General features: G+C 44.9%; 1 protein-coding gene across 4 annotated transcripts in view; it reads left to right on the forward strand.

The window, feature by feature from the left end:
* Positions 1-16,355, forward strand: part of Cdkal1 (CDKAL1 threonylcarbamoyladenosine tRNA methylthiotransferase) — a 553,071-nt gene extending 536,716 nt beyond the window's left edge. For all 4 annotated transcript variants that reach the window (XM_087591039.1, XM_087591037.1, XM_087591038.1 and 1 more), the window contains 1 exon segment: positions 15,498-16,355. In XM_087591039.1, coding sequence (XP_087447165.1) covers positions 15,498-15,689 — 192 coding nt within the window. In that variant the 3' untranslated portion in view covers positions 15,690-16,355.
* Positions 16,356-24,101: the final 7,746 nt, after the last annotated feature.

Raw genomic sequence — 24,101 nt, forward strand, 5'->3', positions numbered from 1 at the left:
GCACTCGTGCGTCTTCCACTCTTCCTTTGACTTCGGGTGACTTTCTCCTGCTACTTTCATCCACAGTCTCTTGTTCTGAATAGCCTGAAAGCATCTGTGTTATGTCTGGGTCGTTTTCAAGCATTCTCCTGCAAAGTAACTTTCCCTGCTCCGCAGTTATCCTACAGTATTGCAGTCTGTCTGACAGACTCCCTGTCTAAGGCAGATTGTATCCTCCTCATCAGGGTCATCCAGAGGTCCACGGGACCCCAAAATTCCATTCTTCTTTCCTATACCCAAAACAACCAAAAGTAGACTCCGATTCCTTTATTCATCCTTTATTCACTGAAACAAGTGGCAGGCCAGCCACCTCCCAATGCTCAGACGTTTGGACAAATACAACGTGATATGCGGGGTTAAGAGAACTTCATTCGACCATGAGAAGCAATGAATTTCTCACATAAGTGACTGCACAGATATACCCTGAATTTGAGGTGAAATAGGACAGACCAAAGTGTGACAAACATTGTGTGGGATAGGCAAGGGGAGGGTCATTCAGCCCTCTGTGAGGTGGCCAGCCACCAAGCTGACAGAGCTTCTGTGTGGGCTGAGGAACCGTTAGAAATAGTAACAGTGGCACAAGGAAGCGAACCCAGGAAACAGAACGAGTGTCACGGGCTCCGCATTCAAGATGGCTACAGCTATCACTTTCATTTACATATATTTTATAATGAAAAATTTAAAATAGGAAAAATCAACCTGTGGGTTTCAGGGTGAAAGCTGACAGCATCCCACAAGTCTGAGACCTTGACTTTTCTCCCCTTATGAACACTGGTCCAGCCACAGCAGCCTTCCTGCTGCTCTTTGACACGAAAGTATCTCAAATGCCCATTGGGGAGGGCTTGTGCACCTGTCTGTCCCTCTGTTCATAGTGTGTTTCTCATTAGGGTGTCTGTCATCTTGTGTCACTCAGACTCTGCTGAAACACACTGCCTTATCAGTGATCACCCACCCACCTCCTATCATAATGTCGGTTACTATTTTTCTCTATAATGTAGTTCACCACGGCACACATCAAATACCTTATGTCAATTTCCAGACCCTAGAAGCTCATGAGTTCTAGGACTTTGTTTCATTTGCAGTTGTCTTCTTGAAACCTAGATACCTGCCACACAGTACCTGCTGTTAATCATACGTGTTCAAGAGATACATGGATAGCCTGCATTCAAAACACTGCTGGACCAAGTCTGTGGACACCGTCTGTCTATCTACAGTTCTCCATTGCTACTGTAAATGCCCCTTCCCTGATCTCTGCAGGGCTCACACATGTATTCGTACCAACCATAGGGTAGGGTAGTAAAGGGTGAGGAACAAGAACACAGTGACCTTAGGCTTCTGCCTATGTATTTGATAACATCCCATTGGATTGGCCACGTAAGTCATGTGGTCAACAGAGCACTCTGCAAAGTGATGTCAGAAGGCAGACGTGCAGAAATGAGGAGTAAGAACCTTCATATATTCCATTACCAAAGCTCTGAGCCTGGGCATCTGCGATTCGCTCTTCCTCTTTCTGTATTCCCATTAGAAAGCATTCTGCTCCAGCCTTAGATGCAGTGCTGAGTCTGGCTCTGTAATGCCATTTCCAGGTATCAATACAACTAGAAGAGTTGAGCATCAAAAGCAATCAAAACAGTAGCAGAAGGAGCCTTCTTACTGATTTTTGATTAGGAATGTTAGGTGTATGTTGCTTTAAGCCAGTTAGACAGACTGTGATCACTTGTTACCATTAGCATTGGGAAATGAAGGCAGGGTAGTCCTTAGTCTAGACTTACCCTTCCCAATGCTATGACCCTTAATACAGCTCCTCATGTTGCGGTGACCCCCAACCATGATACCATTCTTTTTGCTACTTTATAACTATAATTTTGCTATTGTTATGAATTATAATGAAAATACCTGTGTTTTCTGATGGTCCGACACAGCCCTTATGATAGGGTTTCTCAGTTTGCAAAGGGGTTACACCACAGGTTGAGAAGCACTGTTCTAGAGAGTCTACATAAAGCATGAGAAGTTGTGAGTGGGCAGCCAAAGAGATGTTTACTTCTCTGATTTCAACATTGGCCAGCCACTTTTTAACCCCATTTCACTCTTGCGCCCTGTGGTAAACAGGATAACAGCCCTGCAGGTTTCCCCACTGTGCTGGTCAGTCTTATGCCAACTTGATACAAGCTAGAGTCATCTGAATAGAGGGAGCCACAACTGAGAAAATGCTTTCTTAAAACTCACCATACGGCATTTTTGAACTAGTGATTGATGGGGAAGGACTCAGCCCCTTTTTGGTTGGGGCCATCCCTGGGCTGGTGGTCCTGGGATCTCTAAGAAAGCGGGCTGAACAAGCCATGGGAAGCAAGCCAGTGAGCAGCCACTTGCTATGGCCTCTGCATCACCTCTTGCCTTGTTTGAGTCATGTCCTGACTTTCTTCAATGATGAACCTCGATATGAAAGTGTAAGCCAAATTACCCTGCTTTTTTGGTCATAGTGTTTTATCACATCAATAGAAACCCTACTAAGACATCATCTTCACCATCTTAAACTTCAGGTTTGTGACTGTGTTAGGTTACATGGCAGAACTCAAATTTGCTAATCATCTGGCTTTAAAGCGGGTTTCTTGAATGGGCCTAACATAATTACAAGGGTTTTAAAAAGTGAAATGGCAAGAAGGAGACTCAGGGGTCGGGTGATGGGAACCTGACTAGCAAGCTGCATGCAGGCCACGAGCCTAGGGACAGAAACTTGGAAGGGGTAGGGAAATGATTTTCCTCTAGATTTTCCAGAAAGACGCAGAAAGCATCAAGACCCATTTGTGGCACATGAGCTCCACTTTTTTAAACTGGGAGTTAGACAGGGAACAATTTAGAAGCTGAAGGTGGCAAAAGGAAAGTGCTGGGGAGGGTGGGGCCTAGTCACTGGGGCCAAGGAAGGGAAAGAAGTGTGTTAAGAGGAGTGGAGAGTTGGTGTTCTCCGGAAGTCTGACTCTGTTTGCCTTGGGCATCAACTCCTGGGGTTATTTCTGCCTTTGACCACCCCAGTCTCTAGCCCACACCCTGCTGGAGGTTTGTAACTCATGTCACCTGAGTCACAGGGAGGGGAGGTTGGCACTTCTGCATCCCTTCCTGTGGAGTGCAGACTGCACAGGAGTGGCACTGTCTCGTGGTCCTGTGCTCACTTCCTCTTTACTAGACATCACCGTGATGCTTCCTAAGGTGCCCACTGGAGTGTAGAGCAGCAGCATTGCTGTGTCCCGGCCCCTCCACTCTCACTCACATTGATTCGTTTAGACTCACTTCAAAATTTATTTTATTTTGCCTATATCAGTGTTTTGCCTTCATGTGTGTCTATGCATCCCGTTCCTCCAGAGGCCACATGAGGGAGTCAGATCCCCTGGGTGATTATGAGCCACTATGTGGGTGCCGTGGATTGAACCTGGGTCCTCTGGAGAAGCAGCTGTACTCTTAACAGCTGTGCCACCTCCCCATCACCTGGGACTTTTAATTAAGACATTTGCACATCTTTTCCCATATGTGTTCTCTAGACTTCTGCTGGTCATCCTTTCCTATGGAAGTTTAACAAATTACCTCATAACTTAGCAGCTTTATGGCATCTTCATCATCTCGAGGTTTCTGTGAGTCAGAATCTAGTGCAGTTGCGTGGCACATCTCCCAATAGTGCCACTCGTAGTCGGGGCAGCCAAGGCTGTGGGCTCTTCTGAGCGATTTCGGGGGTGCAGTGTGTGTCTACCCTGCTCACCATGGGCAGTGCTGCTTTACCATGGGAAGCTACACTGAGAGAAGCAGAGTAGAGAATGGCGGAAACTATTTGCAATGTGACCCCCATCCTTTTTGTCACGTAGGAGTGATTAAAACTGTGTTAGTAAGTTCAGCCAAGAAGAAAGTACGACCCAGGGACATGAATAGTAAACGGCCATCTTCAGGGCTGCTTCTGCCCTTTAGTAGTGACAGAAATATTTAAGTACATCCCTATTAAACATATCCTAGTTATTTTAAGTGACTTTTGGCTGGACCAATGGGTTTTTTGTCTGTTTGTTACCTTTTAAAAACTTTATATTCAAAATAGAAAGAGGACACGTCTAGGAAAGGCGGTTTGGAATGATGTGCAATGGAACTTTGGAGACAAAGGAAAACATAGGCAGAGATGTGAATTTCTGGTTGGTCATTCTGTAATTACAGAGTGTTTATACCAGGGAACTGATCTTAGCTAGTTTTCTAGCTCTTTCCAAGCTGAATGTCTCATCATCACAGCCTGTAGGAGACAGTGTTATCTGTGCTTTGTCTTTCGTGAAGCTCTTTGAGACAACAGAAACACCTGCAGTTCACTGAGCAAAGCGGCTCAGAGATGATTCTAGCTAGTATATGGAAACGACACCTAGAACCTCTGAGGACGACAAAGGACAGGGACACTACCATCACCCGTGACTGCTTTTTCTTTAAAAGTAGAAAGTGAACATGGTTACCTCGTGGGAAGGAAGCTCAATAGCAATTATTTGAGTTTGATTGATTACCTGAAGATGCGTTGGAAGATTCTAGTTGTATTTCCAGCACCTTCATCACTCCTGTGTACATGGCTCTGGGGTGAGGATGGCTCTGCTGGTGACTGGAAAGAATAGTGAAAGGATCTCATCAGTAATGCATCCTGGCCCTGCTGGGAAAGATCTTATCTTCCAGTGCATACTAGGGCCTGGTGCCAAGGAGAGGGTGCTACTGCCTGATGGCTATCCAGACTCCTACCTGCTCCTTAGAAGGGTGTGCTCACATTTTATGTAGATATAAATATCCTTACCACAAGAAACACAATTTACCTGTTGTATTTCTTTGTTATTTATTTATCTTTATCTCACATATTACATTCCAGCCACAGTTTCTCCTCCCCATCCACCATCCATTCCCCTTGCTTTTCTTCAGATAAGGGCAGGCCTCCCAGGGATATCAATCAAACATAGCATTATTTATCAAGTTGCAGTAAGACTAGGCACACCTCCCTCCATATTAAAGCTGGAGGAGGCAACCCAGTAGGAGGAAAAGGGTCACAAGAGCAGGCATGAGACTCAGGGACTGTTAGGAGTACCACAGGAAGACCAAGGTACACAACCATAACATATAAGCAGTGGACTGGTGTAGACCCATGCAGCTTCTCTGACCATGATTATTCCAAGCTCCTATCTATGAATATAGTGGGATACCCTTAGGAATCACGTCATTGGCTTGTTTTAGTTTTTGTCAGTCGTGTCTGGTTCTATCCTAGGTGTCCAGGCTATCCTGCCTCTGGTTCCTAGCCGTCTAGACAGTGTCAGGGATGGGCTCCTTCTAAAGGCTTGGCTCTCAAGCTGGAACAGCCATTGGCTGGCCACTCCCACAATTTCTGTACCTCCCTTTCCCCAGCACATTAGCTTTAAAGGACAATCACACTGTAATCCACAGACCCAGAGAGGCTAAGTAACAAGGAGGGGATGGGGGGCAAATGAACCTCCCTGTGAAGGGAAACTGGAGTAAAAATTGAGGATACACTGGGGAACAATAGGGACAGGGACAGAAGGGATCAGGTGCAGAGGAATGGAAGAAGAGAGTACTGGGAGAGACAACTGGAATTGGGGACCATCTTGAGGAGGAGCTGGGAATGTAATGCAGTGGACACTCCCAGGAGTCTGTGATGGTAATGTAGCTGAGACTCCCAGCAGTGGGGGATCAGGAACCTGAACCAGCCATGTCCATAACCAGGCAAGACTCCAGTGAAGGGACTGAGACACCAGCCCAGCCACAAACCTTCCACCTACACTTTGCCCAGCCTGCAGGACGTGCTGGGGTAAAAGTGGTACAGAAATTGTATTTCTTATTAGATGACCAGATCCAAACTCCCTCTCTCCAACCCTGCCTGTGGAGCCGCTCCAACTCGTATTAATGCTACTCCAATTTAGAACAAATGACCTCAGATTTTCACTACTATCCTGGGCACTGATTATAGACATTAGATCAAAGTGTCGTCCTTTGTTCCTCTTTATGCCAAGACCTGCCTGTGTGTCAAAAATGGACGAGCAATTTGCATTAATGGCACTTACCCCAAGAGGTGGGTTTTGAGGCTTGTATTTGAAGAATTAAGATGCAGTTATGGTAGAGATCACTTTTTGACACAAAAATATGTCTATATTCAAAGCAAAAGCTCAGTGCTGGAGATTCTCTCTGGGATGCTGCCTTCCACAGGGCGTGTGCTGGAGCTCAGCAGGCTGTCCACTGAGCCCACGTCAGGCCCTTAGGAGACAGGGATGATAGAAAGTCTTACTTAGCCTGAGACAGGGGCTACCAGCATCATATCCTCCACCCTTGTTAGTTTGCACTTCAAGCTGTTAACTGCTTCTGAGTGAGGCAGGAAATGAATTTACACATAAGAAATGTCTTCAGTCTTTTCTAAGAAGTTCAGAGCTTGGAAGGTTTTTTTTTTCATGTCTCTTGAGTCAGATGAAATGCAGACTCCCCAGGAGTCACAGTGAGGTGACAGGCAGATGCTGGGCTTCGGTTTGTTTCACTGGCACAGTCCACGTCCGAGGGGTAGGCATCCTGACAGAGAGAGGTCACCGAGGCCATGCAGGGACACATCACATCTACTCCTTTGGTGGATGTCAAGGCAAAATTATTCAGAATATAATCTGAAATTCCTTCGATAATATAGTAAATAGCTTAATAATTTATGCTCAATCTTATTAGCAAAGTAAACACAAGCCTTTGCTATCACCAAAATAAGATTTAAAAAATTAGGATACTAACATTAGAGTGAGAAATTGTGTTAAGTTCATGTTTAAATTTTTTTCCTTGCAATTTTAATGAACTGATAGCAATTAAACATTTGGGGTGGGGGGTGGGGGCCAGAATATCTGAGGCTGAGTCACTCATGCCTGAAAGTGTTACAGAGAAGCTGATAGGTATTCTCATCGTGTGACTGGGCGTCAGGTTTTCAAATGAAAAGGCCCAATTAATTCTTAACTGCAGTGTGTTGGCCATGTGTATTCCACAGTGCCTACTAAGCTGACTGGCTCTGTATGCAGCGTCTTAAACATAGGCATCAAGAACTAGAAGCATCCTTGGCTTGCAGATAATCAAGGACTCCTAAGACAGTAGCATGTCCCCAGGCTAGGAGATGTCTAGGAGAATAATTGAGATAGTTTGGTACCCTTGGTCACTGTATGTCCTATTATCTCTTAATGGCATGAATCACTGGATCATGGGGAATGACATTGTCTGTCAATCTGAGAGAGAGAGACATGGCACTGGATGTAATTGCAGGGCCCTGGCAACACCTGCAGGTGTCGGGGACAGAAGAACTCATTTAGAAACTGCTGTACAAGCTGGGAAGGCAGGTGGTAACCCTCTTACTGGGCTGACTTTCATTTGAGCAGGACCAGACCAACTGTTCCTCATTAAAATGCATCTTGCAGCATGTTGTAATATGAGCATGTCAGTTGTGTATGTACTCATGCACATGTGTACACGTGTGTGCTCTGAGAAAATCCAGCTATACTCCTTGTATCGATACCGTCTCAATGTGGCTCAGCACTGTAAGACACGCAGTTAGAAAGGGCTTATGCATGACCTAGGCTGGCTTTCCTGGGATGGCCTTCTATAGAGAAACGGGCTGAAACTAGTGCCTCAGGGTCCAGCATCAGGGAGAGTGCATACAGCCTATGTGTTGGAACCCTGGGTTCGTGTCAGTCGGTTTGATAGTCACAAGGCACCTGACATAATAAGAGAGTGCTCTTATTCACAGCTGACCATATAAACATCTCTGAAATATATTGTGCATTATAGAGCTAAAGCCTAGCCTCTCTTCCCTATTCATCATACTGACTTAGGTGACTGGATTACCAAGAGTTGAGTTCTACCTACTCCTTCATTGTGTAGTTTAAAGAACAACAACAAAAAGTGTAAAGTATGAGAGGCCTACTATACATATGGCAAGCTTCCAGAAACACTGCTACCGCTGTTTTCTTCTGGATCCATAGCCTACTCCATAGGAGTAGGAGGCAGGACTTCAAGGGAAATCACCAAATGATCTGACCTTTTTCTGCTGGAGACCAAACCCCCACAGCTCCCAAGGAAAGAACACTATGACTGCTGACACAGTAAATGTGGATAATAGAGAACTCAGTAGAATGCAGCACCCACTTAGCAAACAGCAGCAGACTACCTCCTAGGAGCCCTTCCCCGGGTGGCTGCAAGTTCCATGACTAGAGCAACTCAGAACAACTCATGGAGTCCCAGAGGCCTCACAGCAAGCAGAATCAGGTCTGCGCTAGCTGGGAGGAAAGGGTTTAGCAGAGGCTGGGCCCTGAGGGTCTCCTGATTTCTAGCCCTAGGAGGCTTTATGGCTTAGCCAAGACTGGGCCCTAAAGAGCCCCTCCTTCCCTCTCCTAGGAGGCTTCATAGTTAGCCAGACACATAGCTGCCTTCAGCTACTCTGCCATGTGTGAGCGCTGCAGTTCTGTTGGAGTGTATTCTCCTGTGCCGAGAAGTTGGTTCAACTCTGCCAGAGCTGAGCACACACACATACTAGTGGGCCGAGCCTGAGGGATTGTGCAGCAGTGTGCATAGTAGGTCCACATCTTAGTCCCTGAAAATTGCACACATGATACCTATCCTAAAAAGGACTTTGCAAGCATTGCTAAGGAAGGACCTTGAGATGAGATTGTCCCAGGATAATCCTTGCGATATGTCACCATTTCTGTGCTTCCAGCTTCAAAAAGGAAGAAAAGGCCACTGGCCAGGAGAATCAGGCAACCACTTAGCCACCTAGAAAAGGCAAGGATTGAGTTCTTTCCCAGAGCCTCTGCTAGGAATTCCTTCATCCCTACCTGTAGCAAAATCTTAGAGCGTGTGACCTCCGAATTCTAACAATAGTTCTGTATGTTTGATATTCTAATTTAACATAGTTCGTTGAAGTCATATATTAGAAAACTAATCTACAGCATGTATAAATTACTTCTCTTATGGCTGTAATAAAATATGTCACATGACCAACTTAAAGAAGGAAATGGTCTTGGATCGTGGTTTGAAAGGCAGATAGAGTCTGTCTGGCAGGAGAGGCAGGCATGGTGTCAGGGATACGGAGCTGCTGGTCAGTTGTATCTGCAGTCAGGACACACATGCAGGCTCTCAACTGGCTCTCTCCTTTCTCCTCATTTTATACAGCCCAGGACCCCAGCCCCAGGGATAGCACCTCCCTTATTTAAGGTGGTAATACCCTCACAGATATGACCAGCCGTGTCGCCCAGGTGATCCTGGGTCTAGTTGAAAATAGAGATTAACCTCTATTTTCCTCACTAGTGCCATTTCCTCACTAGTGACTTTGTCCCCGGTACCTGATGCTCTAATAAGAAAGACAGCAGGCAAGCGACATTTTCCATGTCAAGAGTGCTTATATAAAATGTGAATATGCGGAACTAAGGAAGAGGTGGAGATCTTAGTGTCCATCCAGCTAGTTCTGCTTTCTCCTTGGCGCTGGGCCCTGTGCATCTATTGGGAAATTGAGGAGGTCTGCTCAGGGGTGCCGGTAGGATAGGGAGAGTAAGCAGACCTATCCACAGCGCATAGGATGTACAGAGAGGTGATACTGATGGGGCATTCCTAAGCCAAGTCCCATCATCAGAGGCGAGGGCTGGGTGGTGCTAGTTAAGCTTTTCCAATCACTGGTCTTACCTAGCAGGGAGCCGTACTGCTCACCTCTCAGTGAGTGTAAATGCTGACGGGACGGGGCTGTACAGCTTCCTGCTCAGGGGCTAATGTCTGTGAGGACATTACTAAGGACAGGATGTCACTGTCTTGGGGATGCTGCTTAGAATCAGAGACCCTGGTGTTCGCTTCTCCATGCCATATCCCTGTACAAACAGCAATAGCAGGCTTTCTATGTGCGCAGAGCCAGGCAGAATCCCCGGCTGTCTGCTAACTTCTAACACCATCCTAAGGCAGAGGTTAGTATCTTACATCACAGCAACAGTAATTACACTTGGACCTGTTGCTAGCTAAACTTGGACCTGCAGTCATCTGTCACACTGCAGGCCTCCTGCTGCTGTGTAATAAACTGAAATACCTACCGCGGGCGGATTAATCACATCTGGAAAGCAAATAAAATGGTGACTTTGTAATTTTTCAAGAATGTTTGAGGTCATTTGCATAGTCCATTAGAACCTCAGAGTAGCATGGTATGCATTGATCCCAGTACAGCCTAAACACTGAGTTCTTTACGTCTCAGTCAGTCCTCAAAATGACCCAGGGATGCACAGATGCTCTAAGCACCGCCGCTTTATAGGAGGGGAAATGCCTGTCATGAGAGAAGACCATGTCTCAGAACCTCACAGGGAGCTGGGAGTGCAGCCCAGAATTGGCACTCACCGCCTAGAACCATGCTTCCAAGAACATGCTCAAGCTAAAGATCACCCTTTCTGTCCCCGCCAAAACATGCAACCTTCCTAGGGAAGGAAGCAATCAGGGCCAACAGGGGCCACTCCAGCTGCCTTCACCGGTAACTGCTTGAATTCTTGGCTTCATCCTCAGACTTCTGAACTTAAAAGTTTATTGTTGTTTGGTTGATTTGGGGCATATATATATATATATATATATATATATATATATATATATATATATATATATACACACACACACACACACACATACATACATATACATACATATATATGCTTCTGTTTTAAGATAATTTTTTGCTCTGTTGAGATTTGATAAGCTATACTTTAGAAAAATAAAGTAGATAAATCTCAACTGTAATCCTAACACCAAAAAGCTGAGGGAGAATCTTGACCTCTGACTTCTGGGCTATCCTGGGCTTCGTAGAAAGACCCTGTGTCAAGATACCATGAAAAGCTAGCCAGTAAGTAGGCTTAGAAGTCGATCAAGGGAGCAGTGAGATTTCCAAGGAGGGAGAAGTGCTTTTATCTAAGTTAGCAGGGTGCATGGTAACTGTCGCTGTATTCCTTAGTCTGTGAAAGTCAAGGGAATTTTATTTGATTGAACAAATATCAACCCCTGCCTTGTTTCACATTTGTTTTGGGAAAGATGTTTCTGAGAATTCAAGTGCTTAAAAATTATAAATATCAGAATTGATTATTTTAATAAGCATTAAATTTTCTTGAATTGGGCATTTTAAAGAGATATCTCAAATTTTAGGAATAAATGACTTTCAGTAGCTAGAAGACTTAGAGGGAAGTCCAGGCCTTACTGCTACTAGTTTTTACTTGTACTATTGGCCTCAGCTATATTTTTCTTTAAAGAACATTATATTCACTGTTCTATTGTGCTGACTTTTATCTTTTGTTGTCATTTATAACCATTTCCCCTTTATCACTGTTGTGTTAAAATACGCTGTTGGTTGGGGGATGCTAAATGGATAAATCACTTGCCACACAAACACAAGGACTGGGGCTTAGATGCCCAGAACCCACATAAAAAGGGTGGGTAGGCATGGTAGCCCCCTGCCCTCCCAGTACTTGGAAGGTGGAGGCAGGAGAGCCCTGGAGCATGCTGGGTAGCTAGACTAGCTCAGCCTCTGAGCTCTGGATTCAGCGAGAGACCGTGTCTCAGTAAATAAAGATTAGTACAATTGTGGAAGGTACCCAGCATCAACTCCCTGGCCACTACATGTATACATACATGGGCCCAAATACATGTGAACATGTATACTCATATGCATACCATACATCCACACGCAAAACAAAAGCTCCATTGTTTTCTGATCATGATTCCTGCTTCTAACTTCATTGGTGTCAGACGTCCACCCAGAAGTGGGCTGGACAGACAGAAGCTCTGGGCTTGGTTCCGAGAACCCCGCCATGTTCACTGTAGCAGTCACACTAACTCATGTTTCCAACAGTGGTGCTAAAGGAATTCCCTTTTCTGTGCCTCCTCACCAGCATCTTCATTTGGAGATGAGGTTATGGCCATCAGTTAATCTTCGTTGTTATTGCTACATCCATTCTAACTAGGGTCAGCTGATGTCTCCTTGTAGTTTTCGACTTGCATTTCCTTCATGGTTAATAATACTAGAAATTTTTTTGTGGGTTTGCCATTTGTATTTCTTGAGAACAGTCCATTCAGATCTTTAGCCCACTCCTTAACTGGTTTTGTTTTGTTTTAAGTACATGGGTTTCCTTACATGCTCTAACACTAAACCCCACATGCAGCGAACAGCTAACAGGTTTTCTCTTTCTGTGGGTTGGGGCTTCACTTCATTGTTTTCTTCACTGTGTGAAACACTCTTAACTGGATGCTGCGCTGTTTCCAGTCTGGGCTTTGTTTCCTGTGATCGAGGGCTTACCCAGAAAATCACTCTCCGCACTGCTGCAGGTACATCTAATTGGTTTCCTCAAATACTTTTAGTTTTAGGTCTTACTTTCAGGTCTTCGATTCACTTTGAGTTGGGTTTTATTACTTGCTTGCTTGGTGGTTTGGTTTTGGTTTGGTTTGGGGTTTGGTTGGTTTTTATTTCTGTACTAGATGAGAGATTGTGGTTAAGTTTCATTGTTTCCCTTGTGGGTGTCCATTTTCCCAGAACCGTTTATTAAAGATACTGTCTTTTCTCCAGTGGACATTTTTGGAGATTTAGTCGATGTGTCTGCCATTACTGTGCTATTTTGATGACTGTGACTCAGGAGAGCAGTAGATACTTAGTAACCCACTTGATGACACTTATCTCGTGTCAGATGGCCACAGGAACGGTGGTGGTGCCTGCACAGTAGCGTGCACTGGGACCATCTCCCCCAGCAGTATGTGGCACAGGGCACGGTAGTAGCCAGGGCTGTGGAGTCACTTGGGACTAACTCCCCACATTCCTCATCTGTGCCACTTTTGAAGGGTGTATACTTCTGTCTCATTGACTGAAAGAGTCTGGCTTCCTCCTGAGCTTGCCGTGTGTCCGCTGCCCACGATTCTGTTTGGAGCTGCTCTGAGTCAGTGTGTTGGTCTCTGAGATCCAACCATTGAGAATTTCATTGCACCCAAAGTCTGTATCCAGAAATTGTTGCTGTCACTATGCTTCCAAATGAACAGACTAAATTATTCTCTAAACATTAAGGACATCATTTGGGCTGTCTTGGGAAAAAGAGAAAAAAAGTTAACAAAAAAGGAGGAGAAAGGATGGAAGGAAAGAAGGCAGAGAGAGAGAGAGAGAGAGAGAGAGAGAGAGAGAGAGGGGGGCCAGGCAGGCATGGTGGCTCATGGCCATAATCCCAGGACTTATGAGGAGGACAGGGGAGAGGATCAAGAGTTCAGTTCAAAATGGGACTACACGAGACCTTGTCCAAAAACAAACAACAACCCAAATGTTGAGTGACTTATGAACACTTGCAGGGACTGGGGCAAGATTAGTTTTCTCTGTGGTAGAAATTAGGCTGCAGGCCAAGCAAGAGACTTTACAGCAACAGTGCAGGCTTTCTTCTTGACAGAGGAAAAGAATTCTTCAACCTGATTAAGCAGAATTGAACAGAGAAGGCAGGAAATTGGTGCCCAGAAAGTATTAAATGAAAGTATTAAAACATATTCTAACAGAAAAGAGGAAAAAGAAGGGCTGGGATTAGATGGTGAGCAAAGCACTATAATAAAAGCCGACTATGAAGAGCTCTTCAGGCCGAGAGCCACCTTGTCCTTGTCCTTGTCCTTGCTTGGTATAAAATAGAATCAGTCATCTCCAGTATGGACCTCTGAGCATAATTACCAAAGGCACAGTTATGGGTGGGGATACAGCTAAGTTGAGTCACATGATACATGGAAGCAAGGTTGCTTGATGGACATGTGCCCATGTTATCAACAGTACTGAAGTTGCTGGACACATCAATGCAGTGTTCTGGTTTGATGGCAGTTTCATATAAATAACTCCTAATGATTATTAAAAACTACAAACCCATCATGAACACATTCAGTCAACTGAAGCAGAAGCTTGTACCAGACACCACACAAGCCAGCCTCACAGAAGAGCTGTCTCCCAGAGGCTGTGGCCAGTTAGGTTCAGCGCTGCCCCACTCCTGCTGTGGGACAGAGTCCACTCTACTCTGCTGTGTGGCTCCCTGTTAAGGACTCCCAGTGCACAGAGACCAACCTGGGCCCAAATGCCTGAGAAGTACAGAGGCAAAAAGCTGGGGTTGAGAAAGATCCCCTGCTAGCCAGCAACTTTGAGTTCCCAGTCAGGAAAAGCACGGTTCTTCCACATGAATCCGGTAGAAATATAAACCTGGAAATTAGGTCATAAAAACTGCCTTTGTTTCTATAGTTCTGTTCCATTTTAAATAGTGTGTGTGCGCGTGTGTGTGTGCGCGTGTGCATGCGTGCGTGTATTTATGTATGTGGGGGTTGCACACATGAGTGCAGTAATCTCTGAGTCCAGAAGGGGGCATCAGATCTGGTGGTGCTGGAGTTACAGATGCTTGTGAGCTGCCTGATGTGGATACTAAGAACCGAACCCTGGGTTCTCTGTAAAAGCAGTCTGAGCTGTCTTGACTCCAAATTTCTCATACTCAACTCATCTGAATGTAAACCCCATTGCATCTGGTTTTAGTTTGTTCTTCCTGTATTTCTGCCCTTGTCCTAACTAGAGGTCTTCGGGTCTTCAGTATCTCCCACTTCTATTGGCCACATGCGCCTCTGGGACTGTCTACATTCTGCTGGCTCAGTCACTAGCCAGCGTTTGCAGTGGGAAGGCGCTGGTTCCACACCTAGACAGAGGTGTTCAGTCAGGGTGCTCAGAGGAAGGCACAAGGGAGTCCCATGGTCTCAAGGGCAGCGGTGCCTTGACTGAGCCTTACTTTCATCCCTGTGATCGCCCCATCTACACGTCCTGTCAGCTCTAGCAGGGATGTTCATGCTGTATGTGGGCGCTGTTTTGATAGGAGATGTATGGTGGAAAACTTCTCATCTAATAGAGACAACAGGTGCTTTAAAATATTAAACCTGCCATGACAGTAGCAATGTTCTTCTTTCAACTTACCTCATGGCAAACTAGAAGCCTTGCTGAAGGAACGTCTGCCCAAAAGCAGGGCAGCGGTGTTGACTCACCCTGCACTCTCCTCAAGCTGTGTTCTCCAGGCTTTCCTGGGTCTGGCACACCAGGGTGAATGCAGGGAACTCTGGACTGGGTCCTCTGGGCACTCAAACCCTTACAGGCCTAGCTGGAGGTGTGCTCAGCCTTCATCCCATGATGGACACCTTGTAATATCTGCCTTCAAGAGTGCGTTTGGTGAACAAAATGTCTTCCATGGAGTCTTAAACAAAACAAAAACCACGCCTGTGTTTTAATCTTTAAAAAAAAACAAAAAACAAAAAAAAAACAGACTTCTCCATACCATGGGGCTACCTAAACCCTACAGGGCATCCAAATGTTTCTATATTCTATGGCTAATATAGCTGCAGGAACTTTTTCTAAAAATTGTTTTTCTTACCTATTTCTGTCTTTATAGGAATTCAGAAATAGACTTGGGGATCGTCTGAATTCAACTTCGGGCACCTGTCCTGCACCTCCACAGGGCTCGGCCTGTTCCAGAATGGCGCTGCAGACGTCCCAGTATGACTGTGCACTGAAGGTGGCTGCAGGCCTGGCTCTCATCGCTCTCCTTCTGCATTTCTGGCCTGAGTCTATGTTTACAATGTAACCAAGTAAAGCATCTGTAAGGATTAAGTTTCTAAATAAAATCTTCAATGGACAGGAGAGCAACAGCACCAGTTCTCAAGAGACAGTCCTCTGAACTGGACACACTGCCTTGTCTGGATCCCTTCTTACTGCGCTCACACTGAGCTGAGCCCTTTGACCTCAGACCAGATCACAGCTTCTGAGCATGTCTTTCTCATCAAACTCCTTTTGACTCCTTTTTAACAACAAACACAAGTGGTAGGATTTTTTTTCTCCAGTCATTTAAGTCCCAGTCTAAGTTCACAGTGGCTCTGCCCACCCGTGGCTCTGCCCACCCTTTCCTTGTGAGGAAGAACATCCAGCCTTAATAAACATTCTCCGGGCTGTGTTTGGAGTCCCCGTGCTACAAACATCTTTTTCACAGCAGATGTGTTCCTGAAACGTTTATATAGAAACCTATTTTGAGAACTTGGACCCAAGTCTGCCACTTAAAGGACTCTTCCTGGTGTTCTAGCAAATGTGAAGATTCCATGCCTGTGGCACCCACAAACTTTCAAACAAACCATGATCCTTTCCTGACACACCCGGCCAGACATGCTGCATTTATCATTCTGCCCCAGCACCATCAGCAGTCTGAACAGCTGCAATGACCTCTTTCACAATAAACGGAATCGGTGCAGTAAGAAAACACTGTGTTTGTCGGACTTTGAGTGAGTTGTTTGGACTGGGTAGGTAAAGGAAAACCAAATAAATGCCTTTAGATGCCATAGGAGTATTCTCCTCTCTACACCCGTCCCCACTGTCAGCTCTTCCTTACGTGCATCCCCTGAAGAGCCCATGTGCATTGCAGTTACCCACATATGAGCACTCAGGGCAAGTCTCCTAACCCTGCCATGTGCTTCTGGAAGGAACTTGCATTGTATTGAGGGGAGCTACAAGCCTGGCCCTGACTACTCCTTTTTGTCTTTTTTTTTTGTCAAAGTCTAGGCTTACAATGTAATTAAATGAAGCATCTGTAGGAAATAAGTTTCCTATTAAAACCTTCAATGAAAGGGAAAGCAGCCAGCCAGTTCTCACAGGGCAGCCAAAGGGCAGGGCTAGAGAAGTGGATTAGTGGGGAAAGTGCTCACCATGCAGGTATAAGAACCTGCGTCCAAATTCCAGAACCCACAGAAAACCAGACGTGACATTGCTTGCATCTGAAATCCCAGCTCCCATGACAGTACGGAAGGCAGAGGCAGGAGAATTCCCAGAAGCTCACAGGACAGCCACCATGCTGTATGCAGCAGAGATCGAGGCCCTATTTCAAACACAGCAGAAGGCAAGGACTAACACCTGAGGTTGTCCTCTGACCTTCGTACACATGCTTGAAATGTGTGCATACACATCACGTACACGGAGATCAAAAGTGTAAATGTCTACCTGCGCCTGGGTGCTGCAGAGGATCTTGGGAGCCATGCCTCGGTGGTTGCAGTAATTGGGAGATGCAACATCAGGGCAGGAGCCTGCCACTGACTGCCTCTCTTGAACAGCCATGGGCATTGCTTTGCTGATAAACCGTGAACTCCGGAGTGGTGCTTCTTTAATGAGAGCCCAGCAAACATCAGAACACTTTCCCAGACCTAGAGCCACACTATATGGGGCAGAAGAACTTTCCTCCATAGCCTGTTGGAGGCACCTTTTCTCACCCCTCTCTTCCTCCCCCATCCTCATCCCTTCCCTCCTCTCTTCTAGTCCCCCTCCATTTGTCCATCTGTGAGAGACTGACACACCCAGGTATCCACTATCCCCACTGACACAGTAACAACCCTCAAAGGCTGATTGTCCTGTTCAGGACTCTCCGCATCTGTGACTATCCACAGAAGGACCAGCCATGTCTGGTAGTAGAGAACTGTCACACACAGTGTCCATCACTCTGTTGGTGACTAGCTTACCCAGGGGATAGCAATGGCCTGGAAATCTAGCTTGCTCTTCCCTGTTACCTCCTGCTAGAGGGAGGGAGGGAGAAGACTGTCCAGTTCTACATTTGAGTTATTGAGAGGGTGCGGAAACACAGCTCTCAGGGACAGGTCTGAGTGTGACTAAAGCAGGTGTGGCTTTCAGTGGCACAATTGCTTCTCCATCTTACCTCCCTCCTGTCCAGTGTGGCTCCACTGCTTTTCCCATGAAGCCAAACATGTCTGTCTGTGTTTTTTAGCACTGAGTATATGTACAGAGGTGCTGTCCTTGCGCAGCTGGGTTGAAAACTAACTAGTGTACAGTTGGCTCTTCCCATCATTGTGGTGAAGGTGGGCTTTTGGGGCTGAATGAAAATTTCTTCATCCTGGGTCCATACCAGATCCAGCCACACATGCATCAACCCGGGGCCCCCTGCCAGATCCAGCTACATGCACGTCATCCAGCAGTGTACTGCAGCATAAGTTACTAGGGCTTAATTAAGATTGTGTCCATATGACCCGACTCAGACCAACAGTCTGCCCAGACAGGACATGACTTGTGGGTTGTATCTCTCCTCTTTTGAGAGAGTAAAACTTCATGTACAAAATATTAACTGGGAAGGATTTCCACAAAGAGAATTACATTTTTAGCCAGCACTTGGAGGCCACCAGACAACCTCCCACTGGTTAACTCTACCACAGAAGACACAACCACTGTCCCTATCTCTAACACAACCGCTGTCCCTATCTCTAACACTGACTTTGCAGCATTTACACCAGCCAAACCTTTCACGTCTACCTTCTTTTGCTCAGCACCGTGAAATTCGTTCCATCTGTCACACGTAGCAGTGACTTGCTGACATTTATTGCGGAATAGTATTTTATCCAAAAATACCTTGTGTTTACCCTTTCTATATTTGTTTCTGACCTTTTGCGACACGCTACTATAAAGATGCTGGCACGCAGAAATGAGGGTGTGCTGAGGGTATGCTGAATTGCCCCACCAGATCATTTGCTTGTGTTCAGCTATCAGAGACACTGAATGGATTGTACCTGTTCCCAACCCACAAGCAGGTGAAAGGAAGCCGGCCATTCTCTAGTCTCTCATTGTACCTTTGAGGTCTTCGCTGGGCCTCTCCCTGCCAACTGCTTGTAGTGGGGCTAGCCCTGTTTTACTGGTAAGGATTTGGATAGCCACTCACTATCATAATGTGCTAGACAGGAAGTACATCTTATCATGCTAGTCAGTCCTGAAGAAACAAATGGAGATTGGTATTAATACCACCTAACTGAGAAGAAAGATAGAAAAGTCACAAGACTGCCTTACCCAAGTGCACAGAGCTACTAAGAGAAGAGGTGAAACTGCACCACGGTTCCAGTACAGATCTTCTAGTACTGGGCCATCCTGCATCCACACCTCATCTTTGATCTCAACTTGATATGTGCTTAGTGTTATGTGTATCCAGGACTGACTATGAAGATGCTTGGGTCCTAGGTGAGCCTAGCATCTATTCTGTGACATCATCCTACTCCAGGACTTAAGAGTACTTATTAAATAGAGACTTAGTTGTGGAGGTGTTTTTTTCTTCACTCCTCTTGTCCCTTTCTCTCATCCCCTGCTTTGGCAGATGTGAAATGGCCCATCTGTGAATGTGAAAATTTAGTAAAACCCATGCTCTATGTAGGGAAGATGTGCAAACAGATGTTGGACAGATGCTTCCATTAACACCGAGCTCTCTCCAGTGACTCAGCTCCAGCCAGAGTTTCAGTGTGCGTGCAGTGCCATGGAGGGAAAGTTCAAATTACAAATGAAATTCGAAGAGATTTAACATAAGCCAAATAGTTTAAAATGAAGAACGGGAGGAGGTGAAGGGAAGTGAGTGGGGGAGAGAAAAGGGAAGACAATATTCTTCAGGCCTGAAATTGCAATGCGATAGGTCTCTCAGTGTGCTTGTCTGGAGAAACCAGTCCAAATTACTACAGACATACCTGAAGCGGATGCAGTAGAAATGAGGATGCATATTCAGAAGGCTTGCTTGATCCCCAGACACCCTAGGAACCTCGGGGAGTTCACAGAAGGGCCTCAGGTAGTCTCAGGTTCTTGAAGGACACAGTATTTATCAAATGCTATGCAAATTGCAAGCTCACAACAGTTCCATTTTGGGGCTAGTGAGATGGTTCAGACTAAACACATTTGCCACCAAGCTAGATGGCTTGAGTTTGATTACCAGGACCCATGGAGAAGGGGCAACCCAACTCCCAAAATGCAGTTCTCTGACCTCCACACATGCAGTGTGTTGCACATACCACACACATACATACAAATTAAAAAATAATTCCATTTCAACACTAACGTATATGATATTTGATATTTATGATGATACTGTATCTTTGTAAGAGGAGATTTTTGTCCACTGGTGTGATTAAAAGCAAATATCAAATGAGAATCAAGGCAGAGAAGGAAGAGAAGGAATACAGGGCCTGCCTCAATGCTAAAGGTGTGACGTGCTAGCCAGCAAATGCACACCCTCATTGCTAAGCCGCACTGATGACTGTTCTTTCCACTGTGATGGTTTTAACATGGAATATTTTGTTATGCTACATGCTCATAAATAGTTCTCATAAGACAGTAGAACATGAGTGTATATTAAGATCTACCAACTAGATAGACCGTTGGCTGTTTCTTCAGTCTGCTAATGCCATTTGAGAACTTCTGCTACATTATAACACCTAAGCTTCATGCTCAGTGTATTTAATCTGGGGTCTTAATTACTTCACATTAGTTTATTGGTCCACACATCACATCATTAACTCTCTCTCTCTCTCTCTCTCTCTCTCTCTCTCTCTCTCTCTCTCTCTCTCATTTTTTTAATTTTTAAGATAAGGTTTCACGTTTTATAAACAAAACAAAATATCCCCCCAAAGCCAAGCAAACCAACAACAGTAACAACAACAAAAAAAGCGTCTATGTACATAGCTCTGGATGTCCTAGAACTCAAAGACATCCTCCTGCCTCTGGTTCCCAAGTGCTGGGATTCAAGGGCTGTGCTATTATGCCCAGCCAGGAATACACTTGTTCTTAGCCTACCATATGGGTTGATTCATATGGTAAACCCATAAAGGATGGCACAGGTCCGGGTGTTTCTCAGGACACATATGAAGCAAACAATATAAAGAAAAGGCACAGGAGTTCACCACGGCAAGCCTGGGGTCAACCAGGCTACTTTCAATAAAATCAGAAAGAAAGATTTCATTGCAGGGTGTTGAGACATGTATTGCAGGGTATCATGTATGTAGATACTATGTCCTTAAGTAGATAGTACATGCAGTAACTCCCAGCACACAGGAGGTAGAGGCGGAGGATCCATAGCCAGAGATACACAGAGAGACTTTGTCTAAACTAAAGATACATGATGTCCTTACATGTATCAGTTCCTCTCCTTGAAGAAACATTAGCCATTGTAGAGGCAAAAAGATAGCTGATGCTCAAAGGAAATAGGAGCTAGCTTATTCCGAGTCTTATTGGAGTGACTTTAGAGTGAGAACATAGGTACAGATGGCCCCACATGACATGTTCCACCACAGAAGTGGCTTCTCTGAAATTGTATAGTCTCAGACTGAAAGGTAGCACTAAATTATTGTTTTGACAAACAGCTTTTCAACACATTTGTGGGGACAGCAGACAGGCAAGGCTTAGGAAAACAGGGACATGTCTGCTATAATCTGATGATGTTCTTAGAGATGAGTAAAGGGAGCGGAGTTTCAAGATTTTACTGAGCCTTATACAAGGACAGTAATAAGGAGACCAAAGGCAGCCCAGTCAATCCGTCTCTCCAACATGGGCAATGCCAGGCAGAACATCAGAGAGCTTCACATCACTTAGGGGTGAAACCCAATTTTGTAAGTAAAGTCAGTTTTGGATTCTGATACACATGATGACTCAAAAGAATTATAGAGGGAATAAAAAGACTCTTGCCTCAAGGGACTTTGGGTCTGATTCTAACAAATTCAGCAAAGGAAGGAAAATTCAAAGAAAATGGATTGCAGCTGCATTTCAAGAGATCAAATTAATGCGTAAGTTCAAGCGCAGATTTGAAAGGCTGATCTAAGATCAAGAAGGAGACTTTCTGTGGCCAAAGATGAAAAGGGCGTCTAGATTAAAAGAGAGGCCTGGTAAGCCATGTCCTGCTGCCAACCCCACCCCTAACTCGAGGGCAGGAGAAGGCAGAAGCAGTGACTTGTTTCTATCCTCCCAATACTGTTTCCTAGAGTTCTAACTGTAGGGACACCCTGATGGTGGCTAAGGTGAAGTGCACGATTTGATCTCCATTTGCCTAGTGTTTGAGCATCTAAAGCCACCAGTCCTAATGAGAAACAAGAAGAAAATAGCAGAGGAAGGGATGGCCTTATGTCAAAATGAGGGACATGTGCCGTCCAGAAAAGCCTGCCTATGGGGGACTTCAGCTCTCGGATCTAATCTGCCTTTAGTACAGTCAATGCACCATAGCTGTGTATGGATTGCTTCCACAGAGAGCCATAAACCTATGGCTTTTAACAGACCTAAGGTTTTCCAAATAGGAAGCATACTGTTTACTTAGGACATTTTATGTTTTGGGCACACATGTAACATACTATGCACACAATAGACACACAATTCATAATTTCAATATACAACCAACTTTGGAGTCAATATTATGTCCCTCAAAAAGGTACTCTGATGACATTCTCAACCCTTAAAGTCATTCCTGCACTACTGCAAGGAGAGGAGATAATATACTCTTGTGTGATGATTTGTTTTAAAGTAGCGAGAAGTAGCAGAAACATCTGGAAGATGGAGCTTCATTTTGTACTTTACATGTAAATGAGGGACTCTGGGAAATTCTTCCCAGCACTTAGAGCTCTTGAGAAGATGCTTTACAGCAAGACTTTCTTCCTTTAATACTAGACTTCCCTAGACAGCAAGAAAGAACCATTATACTGCAATGAAACATTCCAGTCGCAGGGTGGCGACCCCAAGGAACTTGATACCAGAGTCAGGTCAAGCCATGATGAGAAAAGAGATACTAATCATATTCCTTATGAATACATAGATGCCAAGGTTACGAACATAAATGTTAACACATTGAATCCAGCAGCATATTAAAAGGAGTATTTACACTTGTGATGATGAAATAGAATTTATCCTAGGGACTTAAGGGTCACTCAAGGTAAGAAAAATTAACATACTACATCATTGCTAAAATAAAGAGTAAGGAACACACAGTCATCTCAATCAACACAGAAAAAAATTTGATAAGATTCATGATGAACTTACAATAGAAAACAGGAAACAAATGGTAAATTACTCAACATAATAAATAGTATACAGGGGTACACATGGCTGCCTTCCAACACACTCAATGTTGAAAGACTCCAAAGTCTTCTCCCTAAAATCACAAAGAAGTCAAGAATGCCCTGCCTACCCCTGCTGCTCAGTGTCGGACCAGACGTTTGAGCGCTATCTATCACACAGCAGGAGGAAGGAAAGGGACGGAAAGGAAGATGGAGGCTGTTTGCAGGTGACATGATCCCCCTGTGGAGAACCCTGTCGAAATTCCCAAGGAAGCCACTAGTGCACCAAATAATCAAAGAACAATTAGAACAGTAGCTACACTTACAATTGCATCTTAAAAGTATTTCATTTTTAATGACTTCCTTAGGAGTTTCTATACCCAAGGAAGTGAAAGATCTGTATGGTGAGGGCTAAATGATGTCGCAGATGTAGGTAATATAAGAATGAAACCATGGAAAGTTGTCCCAGGTTCATGAACAGGAAGCTCGGCATTGTGAAGAGTCAGTACCACCCCTGATATCAAAAAAATGTGTGGCTGGGTGTGCTGACACACATCATTAATCCTGGCACTCGGGAGGCAGAGGCACGCGCAGATCTCTTGAGTTCAGGACCAGCCTGGTCTACCAAATGAGTTCTAGAACAGGTAAAGCTACACAAAGAAAAAAAAAAACCCTGTCTTGAAAAAAATAATAAAACTATGTGCAACGATGCTTTTGGTAATTACAGCAGCTTGGTATGGGCATAAGGACCAACATGCAGACAAAGGAAATAGGATTGCAAGCCCAAAAGTAGATTCTTGCATATGCAATTAATTGGTTTCTAAAACAATGTTTTAATTAATCCTTTGAAAATTTCATACAATGCATTTTAAACATATTCATTTTCCACCCCAACTTCTACCATACCCACCCTCCCATCCCTTCCCACCAAACTTTAAATCCTCTTCCTCCTCCTCCTCCTCCTCCTCCTCCTCCTCCTCCTCCTCCTCCTCCTCCTCCTCTTAGTGATTAAGGAAATGCAACCATTAGGGAAATGCAACTCAGATCACAATGAGCTGTTATTGTTCCATGCTTATTAACCTCGGCAAAAGAACAGGAAGTAATGGTGGTGGGAAGAAGTCAGAAGCCCCGAACTTTCACTGGAAATGCCAAATGATAATGCAAGC

The sequence above is a fragment of the Rattus norvegicus genome, chromosome 17, assembly GCF_021556685.1.
Source record: "Rattus norvegicus strain SHRSP/BbbUtx chromosome 17, alternate assembly SHRSP_T2T, whole genome shotgun sequence".
Lineage (NCBI taxonomy): Eukaryota > Metazoa > Chordata > Mammalia > Rodentia > Muridae > Rattus > Rattus norvegicus.